At 42.6% G+C, this 14,366-nt stretch overlaps 1 protein-coding gene and 1 long non-coding RNA gene across 5 annotated transcripts in view; one reads left to right on the forward strand and one right to left on the reverse strand.

Annotated features, from left to right (window-relative positions):
* Window positions 1-14,366, forward strand: part of LOC310741447 (zinc finger SWIM domain-containing protein 6-like) — a 50,877-nt gene that overhangs the window by 32,995 nt on the left and 3,516 nt on the right. Inside the window, exons 5-11 of one of the 4 annotated variants that reach the window (XM_083569271.1) lie at window positions 3,038-3,199; window positions 4,175-4,351; window positions 4,870-5,016; window positions 5,988-6,125; window positions 8,364-8,627; window positions 10,693-10,828; window positions 13,673-13,830. In XM_083569271.1, coding sequence (XP_083425397.1) covers window positions 3,038-3,199; window positions 4,175-4,351; window positions 4,870-5,016; window positions 5,988-6,125; window positions 8,364-8,627; window positions 10,693-10,828; window positions 13,673-13,830 — 1,182 coding nt within the window. Of the gene's footprint in view, window positions 1-3,037; window positions 3,218-4,174; window positions 4,352-4,869; window positions 5,017-5,987; window positions 6,126-8,360; window positions 8,628-10,692; window positions 10,829-13,672; window positions 13,831-14,366 lie in introns of all 4 variants that reach the window. The other 3 variants (XM_083569270.1, XM_083569269.1, XM_083569268.1) reach the window with 3 other exon arrangements.
* The window catches only part of LOC310741491, a 58,519-nt gene continuing 48,442 nt past the window's right edge, over window positions 4,290-14,366 (reverse strand). Inside the window, exon 3 of the long non-coding RNA XR_014537968.1 lies at window positions 4,290-4,414. This is a non-coding gene — a long non-coding RNA (uncharacterized lncRNA). The remainder of the gene's footprint in view (window positions 4,415-14,366) is intronic.

Raw genomic sequence — 14,366 nt, forward strand, 5'->3', positions numbered from 1 at the left:
GATAATGCTAAGACCGTTTCATTAAATCCTGGACACTTAATGTGACACTGGCGATCAGGCTGGTTGAAGCTACGGGCGGGGGAGAGGCTCGGAAAGAAGTACTGGAAAGATTACAGTGCAGATTTATACAGCCGTGCATGTTTTTTCCCCTCTCTCATTTCCCCCTCTTTTGTTGGAGAGAACAAAAGCACGTTTGCCGCAGACAGGCCTGCGTGGGTGGGTTTGGTGAAGGACGCCATGAGTCTGGGTGTAAGGGGTAGAGATAAGGGCCTCGGCAGTTTGATGAAGACGGCGAGTGAAGGCTCAGGTCCGTGAAAGCAGCAGCAGCTCAGGGGAGAAGGAAGGGGGTGTGTTTGCGTGAATATATTCAGGGATGCTCGATATTGTTTCAATTAATCTGTGCTGCTCTGAAACAGAAGCCTTTTCATCTAACCAGTGTCTAAGTTTCATTAGCGTACAAGAAGATGCAAGACAGGGAGGGGGAAAGGGGGGGTGATTTAGGCCACGACTTGTCTCTGTTGCCATAATTACAGCAGCCGGGTCTAATCCTTTACATTGACCCTGCCTCGCAGTCGAGAAACTCCACTGAGCGAGACGGTGTGGAGGTAAAGGCATGGGAGATGCTCGAAACGATTCAGCACCTTGTTTAATATTCTCCTCGCTGCATTTTTCCCCTAACACGGCGGCTTATCTTGATCTCCATCATAATGAATTACAGCTGCCTTGGTGGCCTGCCCTGCCTCGCCTCGCCTCGCCTCGGCGTTCCATATGCAATGCACTACAATCCTCCTGTTATTATGGGATTGCTGGCAGGGAATGATGGGAAAGAGATCAGAAATATATTAACAGTGTTTAACAGACACCACCAAAAGTCAGAGCAGTGAATCTGCAATATTTTCTGTTCATTTATTTTTTGAACAGTACAGCCTCTTTATGAAGTGTTGATTATAATTTTTGAATGAGTATTTATTTAAAAAAAAAATGTTTATTGAAGCAGTTCCCTAAAGCAAATGCTTGAACATTTGCACAGCTGCTACACTATTGTGATGGGGTGGGGATAAAGAATGATTTAGAAAGGATTTTTTTTATGAAACATTATAAGGAAAAAAATCATATCCATAAAGAAATATTATAATTTTTAATAAACAAGGAAGACCTCAATAGCGCAAGACAAAACAGGACAAAATTTGAAATACATAAAATGAATGAAAAATGTAAAAAGAATAGTGTTAAAACAGTGCTCTAATACTTTAGTACTTAAATACACAGTGTAAATACATTATTAAAAGAATTTTTTGTGAGAACTGCTTTAATATTTGCAGAGAGCATATTTTATCAAATATTTTGTAATGAACATTTTTAATACCCATACCAACATATTTTCTTTGAACCTCGCCCTCGTGGTTTGAAAAGGGTTTATTCTGGTGTATGGACCGGGGTGGCGTGTCCTGATTACACTCTCTCTTCCTTCTGTTGTCCTCGATGCCCAAACAAAAGGCATGCCAGATTTCCTCTTTTTTCTTTTTTTTTTTTTTTTCTTCTTCTCTCCCTTCCCCCCCATTTCTCTTCACGTCATCTCTTTCTATATTTCCTCGGTACATCCTCCCTTCACACCTTCCATATCATTCTCACCCCTTTTGTCTGCCTTTGCTCCCCCCCCCCACCTCTAATTCCTGCTCTGACATGGTATTTCTCCTCCACCCATCTCCCCCTGCATGCCCCCCCGTTGCAGGTATTCTCTGTATGTTATTGTGGTACGCTCAGGGAGTGATTAAACCATCGTACATGATCTGTATTGCATGGGCCTCTCGCCGGGGTTCATCCATCACAGCCTAATGCAGCCAGCCCTGTGACTTACAGCTCACACGGACGCTCACCGAAATGGCCAGCCCGAGAGATGTGGCCAGGATTTTATACCCTGAGAGAGAAAGGCTCTATCGATCCAGCGCTCACTGTGAACGCTTCCTGTTATTTTTGGTTTGTGTGAGTCGGTGGGATGCAGAAATTCTGAGCTGCCCACCACGGGAGAATTTTAGGGGGATAGTAGTTTGTGTGGCTGTGCATCCCATCTGTGTTTTATGGAAGAATCCAGAATTCTGTGGAATACCAGATAATCACGCCATTAGGTATTAAAGCAAATACAAGTTTTGCCCGATTACATTTGTGAACATTTTTTTTAAACAGGGTTTATTTTTCTCATTAAAATTAATACATTTCTTTTGAGGGGGTTTTCTTCAATTTATTTCCAACTTCCTATCAATTATATAATAACCAAATAGACCTACTTCCTACTAACACTACCTTTTGTTAGATATATGAAATATGCTTTATAGATACATTTTATGGCCATTGTCTCTAATTGACCCTTTAAAAAAGAATTTATGACAGTGTGTCAGGCCTCGGGAACCTTCAGAGAATACGTGCAGAACACAATTATGCCGGGGCCGCTAATGAGCGCAGCACAGATTAGCATGTTTAGAAGAGGAGCGAAATGAGAACGGCGGGGGATTCGGGACGTTAGCTTTATCACAGAAGCTATGGGCTTTGTGAAAACGGTTAAAGGTAGATCTTCTCATTCCAGTAGTCAGGTGACCTATTTTTTGTTTATGTATGTGTCTGAAGTCGAAGAGAGTCAGATAAATGGAATACATTTTTTATATATCTATATCTATCTATCTATATATTTATATATTATCATAGAAAATATGTTCTATATGGACCTGGATACTCATCTTCAGCTTTCTACCTTCCTCCCTTCTTTCTGCTTTGTCTCTCCTTTCGTTTCTTGGATTTATTTTTGTCCCCAGTTTGTCATGCCTCTGTGTCACTCCATTATCTGTCCATCTCTTTCAGACGTAATAACTGTATGTCTTCTGTCGTTTTCTTTCTTTCTCTGTCTTGTGTGATAAGACTCTCTCTCCCTCTCATACACTTGCTAACTCTCTTTCCTACTCTAATTTGTGTGTTAACCTCCTTCTCTCTCTCTCGCCCCTCTTCCCTCCTCCCATATGTGTACTAACCATCTCTTTCTCGCCAGGTGCACTGTGGATGTGCATCGTGCTGAATCCTCACTGTAAGTCCGAACAGAAGGCCTCTTGGCTCCGGCAGCTCAAGAAGTGGAACGGCGTGGACGTTTGCCCCTGGGAGGATGGTAACCATGGCAACGAGCTGCCCAATCTGACCAACGCTTTGCCTCAAGGTGCCCACGCCAACCAAGGTGTGTGTGTGTGTGTGTGTGTGTGTGTGTGTGTGTGTGTGTGTGTGTAAGAGAGTGAAAAAGAGAAATCAGCCTTTAATCACCCCAGAAATCTGCCATTGCCTGACATTTTATTGGGCTTTGTGGGACTAATTGAATGGAATAATGACGCTTTCTCCTCTTTGCAGTTTTGTCTTTACTTTGCAGTTCTTAACCCATGGCATAATTAAACAAAGAGCCTCTTGTGGAACTTTTTTTTGTGTTTTGTGCTTTTGTAAGGTCCAAAAAAGTCTGTAAGGAGTCTTTTGTTATAAATATTCATTTCCGGTTCTCTAATAATTGAGAAATGATATCTCCGAGGCAGTACTTTGCTTTGTTCTGAGTTTTCGGCGCAGCGCCAGGGGCATGAATATAGAGGAGTGGTATTACAGGACCATAATTATTATTGTTTAAAGCTATTTTGTGCTTACATCGATCACCACTTTAATTTCCGCAATCTGCGTTATCCAATATATCAGTGTGCTTTTGATAACCTTTACAAACGGAAAAATGAGCACTAGAGGAAAATAAAATGATTCGCAGTCTGTCATTTAAATGGGAAAATGATTCATTCATTTATTTAGTGACACTACACCAGTAACTTGCAGTATGATAGATGGAGTAGTTCACAGTCTACTAATATAATGTGTTATGTTACTTTACATCAGTACCTGGCTAGCTAGCTAACTGGTTCGTGCTGGTGTTGTTTTTCATTTCGGTGTACAGTCGTACAATGCTGGAATAGAAATTTGTGAACGCATGTCAGTCCGCCAGCATGAAACTGCGATTGTCTTTTGTCTGCATCTACCTAAGGACAAAACGGCAAGCAAAACAGCAGCGTTTTTCCATGATTCCGGACATTATGACTGCAGACTACTCCTTGCTTGAGCACTTGAGAATAACACTGCCATGTCCTTTCCACTCACCCTTTTCTCTCAGATTCAAGCTCTAGGCCTCACAGGACAGTGTTCACAAGGGCCATCGAGGCGTGCGACCTCCACTGGCAGGACAGCCACCTGCAGCACATTATCAGCGATGACCTCTACACCAACTACTGCTACCATGACAGCACTGAGAACTCCCTGTTCGACTCGCGTGGCTGGCCCCTCTGGCACGGTAAGCGTCTCGAGCCGGGGAGAAAAGACATCTGTGCTGACTTGGTCCTTTGTCTGCAGTTTTCTGTGGAATAAAAAAAAAGTGCAAAGTTCGGGCACAAGCTGAGGAAGGAGAAGTTTTTTTTTTTTTTTTTGGTCCCACCCCAGGTTATGCCTGGAAAGTTCATGGTTTTAATACTATTTTGCAGGCTGACCACAATCACACTGAAATTTTGTAACTCCGACGCCCTTTACCGCCTTCTCCGTATTGCTGTACTGACCTCAAACACAGAAAAGGTTCAGAACAGAAACTAGCTGCCTTACTAGTTACCACCTCACACAAAACATTCAACATGGGGGCATATAGATATAACTACACATCACAATCGTGGCTAAATACTCAAAGCAGTGTGCTGTGGAATGGTCCAATGTGAAATAACTGTTCTTTTGCAAAAAAAAAAGAGTTTTTACAGGATGTTGGTTGTACCAGAAAAGCATTCTGAAACTTTTTTTTTTTCCGCATGTGTGTCCTTCCTACAGAACACGTACCAACGGCATGTGCCCGGGTGGACGCCTTGAGATCACATGGTTATCCGCGAGAGGCTCTGCGGCTGGCCATCGCCATCATTAACACTCTGCGCAGGCAGCAACAGAAGCAGCTGGAGTTTTTTAGGAAGCACAAAAACGGTGAGCTGCTCCGCATTCTGCTTAATCCTCAGTCTGACTTTCCTCCCCACCCACAACAAAAAAGTTGTGTGATGGCGAGAGCGCCGGTTAGCGCCATGCAAATGAGGTTGTGCGTCGTTAGCTGTATTTACATTTTGAGCGTACTGTTCTCTTAATTCCCGATTCTGTGTCGAATATTCGGATCATGTGCTCTCCGCTGAGATGCAATGCGCAGCATCCATCAAACAAGGAAGCGTCCTGTAAACGTATTACATTCTGACACCAGGACAAATTGAAGTCGGCTTTGCAGGGCAACTGAGCTGAAAAAAATTACTCTTGATCTCAGCCTTGTGTAATCCATCATTCCTTTGGATGTTATGTACATTTGGAGGGATTTTATTTTTTTGTTAGTGTCGTATTTTTTTCCCTCCCTTTTAGCTGCAATGTCCACTTATGCCCACTGTTGCTGGGGTCAATTGCATTTAAATGCAAATGAATACCTGTTGTGGGACTAGCGCACGAGCACTATTCACATTCAAATCAGCAGGCTCTGTGGCTGGAATGGAAAGTGCCATTGCAGTGATTTGCACAGGAGCTGTATGGACAGAGGCGTTTGCAGCTCTCAGGTGTCCGCCATTGTCCTTTCGCAACAAAGAAGTCATGCTGAAAGTCTGTGCACGCCAGAAATGTGGAAATCTTTCTCTCTCGAAGCAGCTGCATGGCGTGACGAGCTAAGATTACGACACGCACAGAAAGTATTTAAGCTATGTACATCCTCACACACACCAAAACCTGACTGTGTGAGTCCATGCAGACTCACTGAAGCGTTCTGTTCTAGGAAAATAACCAACGACAGGATGGTGTGATGTTACCATGGAACAGCATACTTTATGATTCAGCCACGTTTGCATACCTGTGAACTAGAGCATATACACTTAACTTGTGTATCCATACAGATGTGCAACAGAGTAACACAATCTCTCCGTCTCTAGAAACGCTCTATAAAGGGATGACCTCCATCACCAATTTGGAGGGCTGGGTGGGCCACCCACTGGACCCCATTGGCACGCTGTTCAGCACGTTAATGGAGTCAGCTCGTGGTGTTGAGGAGAGCTCAGCGGACTTCTCAGGTAAACACACGCACACACACGCAAGCAGCTCACCGCAGCACCTGTGTGTATGTTTGCATGTAGAAAATTCACATGGAGCATTTTACAGCAGAACGTATTCAACAATTCAATGAATTCTATGAATAGCTGTGATTAGTGCGATAAAAGGATCTTGTAATTCTAGTATTTATGAAGTGAGCTGAGCTGATGAGGGTCAATGAGGGTTATTCTTTTTCTATTATCTCACGTTTGATTATTTTTCCTGCATTACCCAGTTTTACATGATTCTGTAGTTGAGTACGGCACCTCGGTAGTGATACACACTACTCCACTTAACCCTCGTGTTTCCGGTTCAGTGCACATTTGCGTGCCACTGTGTAACCAAGCCAAACTGAGAAGAGGCTCTTTGAATCCAGGCACACAAGTCAGTGACTGCATTCTTTCCCCCTGCATTTTTAATGCTTTTTAATTTTAATGTTTTTCTTTTTTTTGTTCTCCATCTCTTATTCATGAGCTTTGATTGGAGAGATGGCTGTATAACGATCAGCAGCACCGTAATTACGCCTTATTGCTGCCTTCGGGGCCTTCTGATTTCTTGGCTGGCACCGTCCGTTGGGTACAAATGTTATCTCCTTGCTAGGCACGTGCTCAAGCAGCCGCCACGTTTTACTGGCTCTAGGGCATAAAAGTCAGGGTTTTACTGAGGGTCCACTTTTGCTGTATTGCTCTTTGTTGGACTAGAAAGGTCTATTCTATTACCAAACCCTGGCATCATGTCCACAAACTCACTCAGTCACTGGCTGGCTAGCAGTTCTGCCCAAGGCATTTGCCGCTTAATGTTCTGTCCTCTGCATGTTGCTTTGAAGTGAAACCATGGTTTATTAGCACTATAGGGAAAGGGTAGGTAGAAGGCATGGAGGAAGGGAAGTAAGAAGAGGAGTGTGTGTGTGTGCAGGTGTAAGAGAGGGAGAGACTGATGTGTGTGATGCCTTGGTGCCCGGTTGTGTGCCCTTCTTTGTGATTAGCAAGTTAAACCCTCCTGGGGTCAAGCACCCCGAATCCAAAGAGGCATCATTAAAACATTACGATCTTGCTCAAAATTATCCCCAAATGATCTAGCATCAGTGGTAATGAATAATCTAGCATCCAGCACTTCTTATAATAAAGATAATGATCATTTACATGAAGCAGACGGAGGGAAAAAAAGCCATGCTTATTGGATACAGTTTGATTTTCTGGGTGTTTAAAGTGGAATTTGCTGTCTTATGCTGCGAAGCTGATCACAGCAGAGGACTCTCAGGTGATCCAGGCCTAATTTCAGTGCCAGCCTGAAGCTCTGATCTCATTCACCAGTCACTGACACACTGGAGAGGTAGAGTCTCCACGGAGCCGAGGCCTTTCACAGCCAATTAAAAGGGTGGCTTTTAAATCTGCCGAGGCGTTCCGAGAGAATGCACGTGACGCTCTGGAGTTGGCGGCCATGTAGCTAGAGAGCAGTGGAGGATGAAGAACTGGGCTTTAGCGTCTTCCTCGAAATCTAAATCTAGTCCCGGTTCTTCCTCCCACAAGAAACACCCTTGCTGCATTTAGGCCTTTTCTGTCTGGCTCTATTTGGTATTTCATAATCTTCAATAGCAGTCTGCCCTGTGCTGTTGAATTAGTATTATTTTTTTTTTTTTTGCAAGTCCAGCAAAACTCTTTCCTTTGCTCAAAGGGGTAATTGAGTGTGGCTCGTCCAGTGTCCTGGCAAAGACAGCTGCTTCATTAGAGAAAGCTCGGTCCTCTCCGGTGCCTCATTATAATGCACCGAGGCCAGGCACCAGCTCCTGCGAGGCAGATCTCAATGCAGAGGTGAAGCGGTGTCAAAATACCCGGCTGCTTTAAAGAATGCCTAAAGAAGGACTGTTAATTGTTAAAGTTTTACACTTCGAGAGTAGACTTTACACAATATAATTTTTACACTTCGGTTTAGATGACTCAAACTACATAGGAACATCTGTTCTTAACGCGATTTTTCAGTTTTTTTTTATCTTAAAAAAAAAAAAAAAACAGACATTAAAAACGCCCTCAATTTCATTTTTATCCCATCTGTAAAAATAGTTTCCCCATAAAAGGCAGAGGCACGTCAGCAGACATTACACAGTGCAGTCAGTATGTAAATCATATACTACTGTATATACATAGCACCATTTTGCAACCTATTTTCAAGGAATCTCCAAATTATAGCATTGCTCAAAGTCCTGTCATCTCCCCCAGCAGGCACGACGAGCTCCGGCAAGCACGGGGATGTACATATGTTCCCCACGGCACGTCGTTTCCTGGAGGAGGGAGAGTCCTACCTGGCACTGGCCGTGGAAACGGCTCTCATGGGCCTCGGGCAGCAAAGGATCATGCCCGAAGGCCTGTACGCCCAGGAGAAAGTGTGCCGCAACGAGGAGCACCTCATCGCCAAGCTGCAGGAGGTGGAGCTGGATGACATGCTGGTCAAGATCTTCCGCAAGCAAGCCGTCCTCCTGCTAGAGAGTGAGTGGTGGTTGTTTTTCTTTTTTGCTGAGCAGCTATCAAGTAATGTGTGACAAAAGAGAAGGCAGAGAGGGAGACTGATGTGAGGAGGAATTAGCATGATCACATTTTGGCAATTGTGTAATTTAGTTTTATTAGCATTAGCGGGAATTTTTGGCTGCATTCTGATAGCAAAGCATGTTTTGCACAGAACAAAATGGAATCCTGCAGGGCCTCAGAGGTCTTTTCAGCAAAAGCTCCCCAGCCTCCTACCTCATGCAAATACCTTTCAAGTTTCCGGCAAGGTTAAACCAGACCGCCAATTGATTCCAGGAACGTGCAACAAACTCCCTTTGGTGCTTTTTTGTTTTGTTCATACGTGTATGCATGTGCCTGTATATCATTTCTTTTACTTTAAAGCTGCTGAATTTGAAACCATGCATTCATTCTTTGAGTCATTCACAGAGTAAAGTGTGATGTCAGGGCCGCTTGCTGCACCAGTGGCGAGTGTGGAAAGAATGCAAAATGGCCACTGCAGGCAGCTTTGCTCCGAGTGCCACCGCCTCTTTTTGAAATAGGGAAGGAAGCTGATAAGCAGGCCGTGCTGTGTCCCTTTCTCCTTCCTTTCATGCTTTTTCTTCTCTCCCTCCCTCAAACTTTCCTGCTGGCCCATGCCAGGAGCTGTCACATGGGCAGTGCAAACAGGAAAAGCATGTATGAATGGAGAGAACCTATTACCAAAATCTTGCTATAATATACTCAGCATTCTCAGGTGTGTGTGTGTGTGTGTGTGTGTGTGTGTGTGTGTGTGTGTGTGTGTGTGTGTGTGTGTGTGTGTGTGTGTGTGTGTGTGTGTGTGTGTGTGTGTGTGTGTGTGTGTGTGTCTGCTAGATCTCGCACTGCCTTTGTGTTTGTGTTTTAGCTTGGACATGTGATTTGCTCTTGTGTATTTATTTCACAAAACTTGGTTGTGCATGTTTGTGTGATGTGGCGTGCAGGCGAGGGCCTTTACTTTGTAAATAATCTAATGAGTGGGGAAGTAAAGCCCTCACATATGGCTTCTGGCATGCCAGTTTATCTTGTATGCCAGTGTGAGGGGGGGGAAACAAGACTTGAAAATGAGCTCACACTTTCATCTGGTTTGGAGAAGAAAAGAGTAAATGAGCCTTGAGCAGATTAGCACTGATGTGTTGACACCAGAAACGGGATGCATTTAGGTTTTGGCTCGGACTGGGAGACTTTTATTTATTTATTTTTTTGCCTCTCCATGCACGTCTGAATAAGATTAAAGAGAGTACAACTGTGACACCAGTATGCATGTATGGTTAAAGTTGGGGTGCAGATTATAAAGTAGCTTAGCCAGTCTCCGCCCACGCCTAAAGGAATTGTGACCAGTAGTCCTTAAATTTCTTCTTTCCGGATCCACCTGTTTCAAAACTGACGTCTAGATGGCGTTCTTATCAAATGGAGACTCTGTGCAGCTTGAAGCATAAAAAGCTTAAAGGTCCATTAAGTTTCTGGGCATCTCAAGAACTATTGAGGATGGATTTGGACTGTAATTAATACAAAGTCTGCTACAATTTCTTAGGACTGGCATGAACATTTTTGCATTTAAGTGCCCATCAATGAACAGTTCACTGAACAGCACACTGTAACAATGATAAAACCATAATGAATGGACATAAGCTGCCACCCAGATGAAGATAGCTTCCCTTTCTGACTCTCGAGGTTTCTTCCTCATACCATTTCAGGGAATTTCCTTGGACCCGTCACCACTGGCTTGCTCATTAGGGATAAACTTAATCTTATAAATTTCAATTTTACAATCTACTTATCTCTGTAAAGCTGATTTGGGACAATGTCCAGTGTTAAATTTACTCTAAAAAATAAAAGTGGTAAGAGTTAATTGAGATCTGACCCATTTCTCATCCATTTACATAAATTCTTTTCACCAATCCTGCTTATTCCTATACATATTGTTTTCAGCCTAACTACCGATTATTCAGTGACATTGTATGTTTGGGTCTGAAGTGTACAAGTGTGTATATCTGCTCATATGCGTGTCTGTATGAATTTCTCCTTACAGGTGGGCCCTACAGTGGTTTGGGGGAAATCATCTGCAGAGAGAGTGTTCCAATGCACACATTTGCCAAGTACCTGTTCACCTCCCTCCTACCTCATGATGCCGAATTGGCATACAAAATTGCACTGAGAGCAATGCGGTAAGTGTGTGTGTGTATATATGTGCACTCACACAGCCAACCTTCCCTTTTCTTCCTCTGGAAGATGTTATGTATGCAGCACCTTGAGGAGAAACAACATGGCTTCTCACCCCACACCACCCCCCTGTCTTGTCTGTCTGTCTGTCTGTCACTTAGCCCTACCCCCCTCCTCCCCATCACCATTTTGTGTGTGGGATTCAGATTGTCTGGCACGCTGTTTAATCAGAATGGTGCCATTTGCTTGAAAAACGTGCTAAATAATTCATCACTGCTTAAAATGAGTTTCAGTTTCAAGAAACAAATTGGGAATAATAAGTAAAGAACCACATTCTAATTTGGGACCAAAAAAAAAAAAAAGGTCTTATTTCCCATCCTATGAAAAAATATGGTGTGAATGTATCTGAGGATATGTGTAGTCCATTGTTTTAAGTCTTTCTTCATTTAAAGTTCACCATGAAACAAACAAACATATGTTAAATACATGAGCAATTTAAAAAACACTTATGGTTAGTTGTGATTTTAGACAGATTTCTGACATTTCCAATAATTATTAAGCAAAACAGGACATGCCCTAATAATTGACTAAATAAAAGATATCTGTATTATTAAAGCATGAGTACCTGTACATCATAAACCAAAAGAGCACATCAAGCTTCAAATGTTAGACTTTGTATGCGTGTGCAAACCTTATTTTCTAGATTTATCTTTTGACCCTCAAACTGTAAACTAATTGGCTTGTTGATTATTAGATTAGCCCCCCCAACCACCAAACCCCACCCCACCCCACAGAACACATTGGTATAAGTTGATATTCTTTCTAGTCTACTTGTTTCAAGGTACATTCAGTAGTCCAACAGGATAATAACTATGTCAATCATGGCTATAATAAATTTCACAGTGGTAGATTGTATTTTCACCACTGTAACTTTTTTTTTTAATCACAGACCTCCTGACCACATGATAGAAATAGATTTCAAAAGGACAGAGCAGCCTGAGCAGCTTAGTGCTTATAGTGGTTTTAATGAAATGGTTTTCGATAATGATTGATTTCTTTATGTGGAAGCCAAAAACGATCAAAGATATTTTACTCTAATTTCAGTTTATTCATCTAGTGTCTAGTTGTTAGCAATTATGTTCAAAATCTTTTTTTAACCATAACATTTCTATCCCAGGATCCCAAAAATTCTATTACTTAGGCTTTAAATCAACTATGTGTAATAATGCCCTCCTACTTAGCCACTCTTCTCTGTACTTGCCCTCAAATGATGGGTCCAACAGGATCAGATGATCCTATACAACTGCCTTCCAAGTCATGTTGGCCTGCTGAGGAGGCCTATATTAAACATCACTCATTTTGTGGTGCAGAGGGTCTAAGTGCCTAGATATATAAAGGTAACCAAAACCAGGACAGTGCAAGTTTGTCTTTTTATTTAAATTTTTTTCTCCCTACAGTATCAACCAATTTCTGTTCTAAGCGTAAATCCCAAACCAGAACGTTATTGTACAGAGATTAGATTGTGTTTACTGCAGCTTTTGCAGCTGAATCAAATCAAAGTAATATCCACCTAAATTTAGGTGCAGCAGCAGCCCCGAGGCTCAGTATTGACTCGCTCTATAAAAAGAACCTGCCGTCCAAAAAACAGCTTCCTGATCTGCGTATCCCTTTTGCAGAGCACCAAAGAAATTAACACCATACTCCAGTATATGTTTGTTGTATGTGGCGCCCTGGGTTCCGCACAGTTCGTCTTGCTCTGATACACCATTATTTATAGCTCAGTGCATGGGCTACGTTATAGTTTCGTACAGTAACCTCTTAGGCTGTTGTGTCAGTATATTTAAAGCTCCCTCCAACCCCTCCCCCTTTTGCGATTTAGAAGTAGGTTTTGTATATGGAGCGACCCAGCACATCTGAATGATACTATCTGGGCCAAAAGTGTCCAATGTAAACATTTTTATTAAATTATTATTTTTTTTTTTTTTAAGTGATCCACACAGCCTCTTAACGTCATGATTGTAAAGCAGGGGTGCATATCCAATTGGCTGTGCATCAAGAGCAAATTACTATTGCCCTCATAGCGATATTTGATAAAGGATCAAGTACCCGGACATACGGCCTCGCTGCTGTGGTTCCTTAAAGGGCCTGGCTCTTTGTGCGGGTGCTGTGCCCTAGGCCACCTCCAGGCTAAGTAATCCCCCCTCCCTTACTTAGAGATTTAACTCTGCAGTAATAACCATGGAAAAGGGACAGCATGCCCTTTCAGAGCCAAGGGGCCTGTGCTGTGCTTGTGGTACAGGTGAAAAGTTCAGCGTTTTCCTTGAAACCATTTCTAGAGCAAAGTATCGAGCCATGACCAGGAAAAGTATTTCCACTTTCAGGCGTTTATTTTATTTTATTTTATTTATTTTTTTTGGAGGGATACATTTAAGACAAACAAACACACCATTTTTGATCCTGTTTAAATTAAGATTACACTTGGGTTCATTTTCCACAAGAAGGAAATGCAATAGTGTTACAGGTTTTTGTATTTTTTATTCAGGTTACATTTATACATTTACATGTCTTTGAACAATCATCAATATTATAATGTATAATCAGACATAAGTATAACTCAGACCCATAATGGCACTTAGCAGGGGTCTAAAGGGATTAGATGTGTGCTTTCATGAAGTTTTATCCATGGCCTGAATTGTTCAAATCTTCACATTTCCTATAGAGTTTAGTGAACTCAGTGGCCTTGTTCAGTTCCAGTCTCAGGCACTAACTTTCAAAATGCTGCAGTTGTAAAAAAGACTGTGCTTATTGATTTCTTCACTGACCTTATTTTTTTTCTCACCCCCACCCAGGTTACCAGTGATGGAAGCCGTTGCTCCTTCCGGAGACATATCCCGGCCTCACAACATAGTGTCCGTCGTGCCCAACCGCTACGCACGATGGTTCACCATCAGCCACATCGAGTCTCAACAGTGTGAGCTGGCCTCTACCATGCTCACTGCAGCCAAAGGTTAGACTCCGCCCCCCCTGTAATCACAGGTTGACTATTTGGTGGTAAACTCCCACCACTGAGATATGCAATTCCACCCTTAAGTCACAACAGATGAGTCGTGTTTTCAAGCAAACTCCCAAACCTAGAAACTTGAACGCAGGTTCTGAAACAGATCAACAAACCTCCGAATCCTCCATGCCTGCATGCCTAGCGTGTCGCTAGTGCTTACTCACTGTAATTATGCAGAAACGTGTGTGTGAAATAAAGTGTCTCGCTGTCTGAACGAATTGAGGTGGCTTTACACGCCATGGACAGGAAAGAAAAGTCACTTGCTGTCGCTTGCAAATTCTGGCTAAAACAACACACCATTTGAATTTTAAATTGTAGAGTGGAATTTAAATTTGTTTCAGTCGAAGATGTTTGACGGAGCAGTGTGTACCATCAGCCTTCTGCTTATGGTATTTTTTTGCAACAGATACCGTTTCAAAAAGCGTTAACTTTACTCCTGCTATTGTTCCATGCATTATTCCTTTTCAGAACTTGTCACTCGGATG

The sequence above is a fragment of the Silurus aristotelis genome (assembly GCF_946808225.1).
Source record: "Silurus aristotelis genome assembly, chromosome: 18".
NCBI classification, from domain to species: Eukaryota; Metazoa; Chordata; class Actinopteri; order Siluriformes; family Siluridae; genus Silurus; species Silurus aristotelis.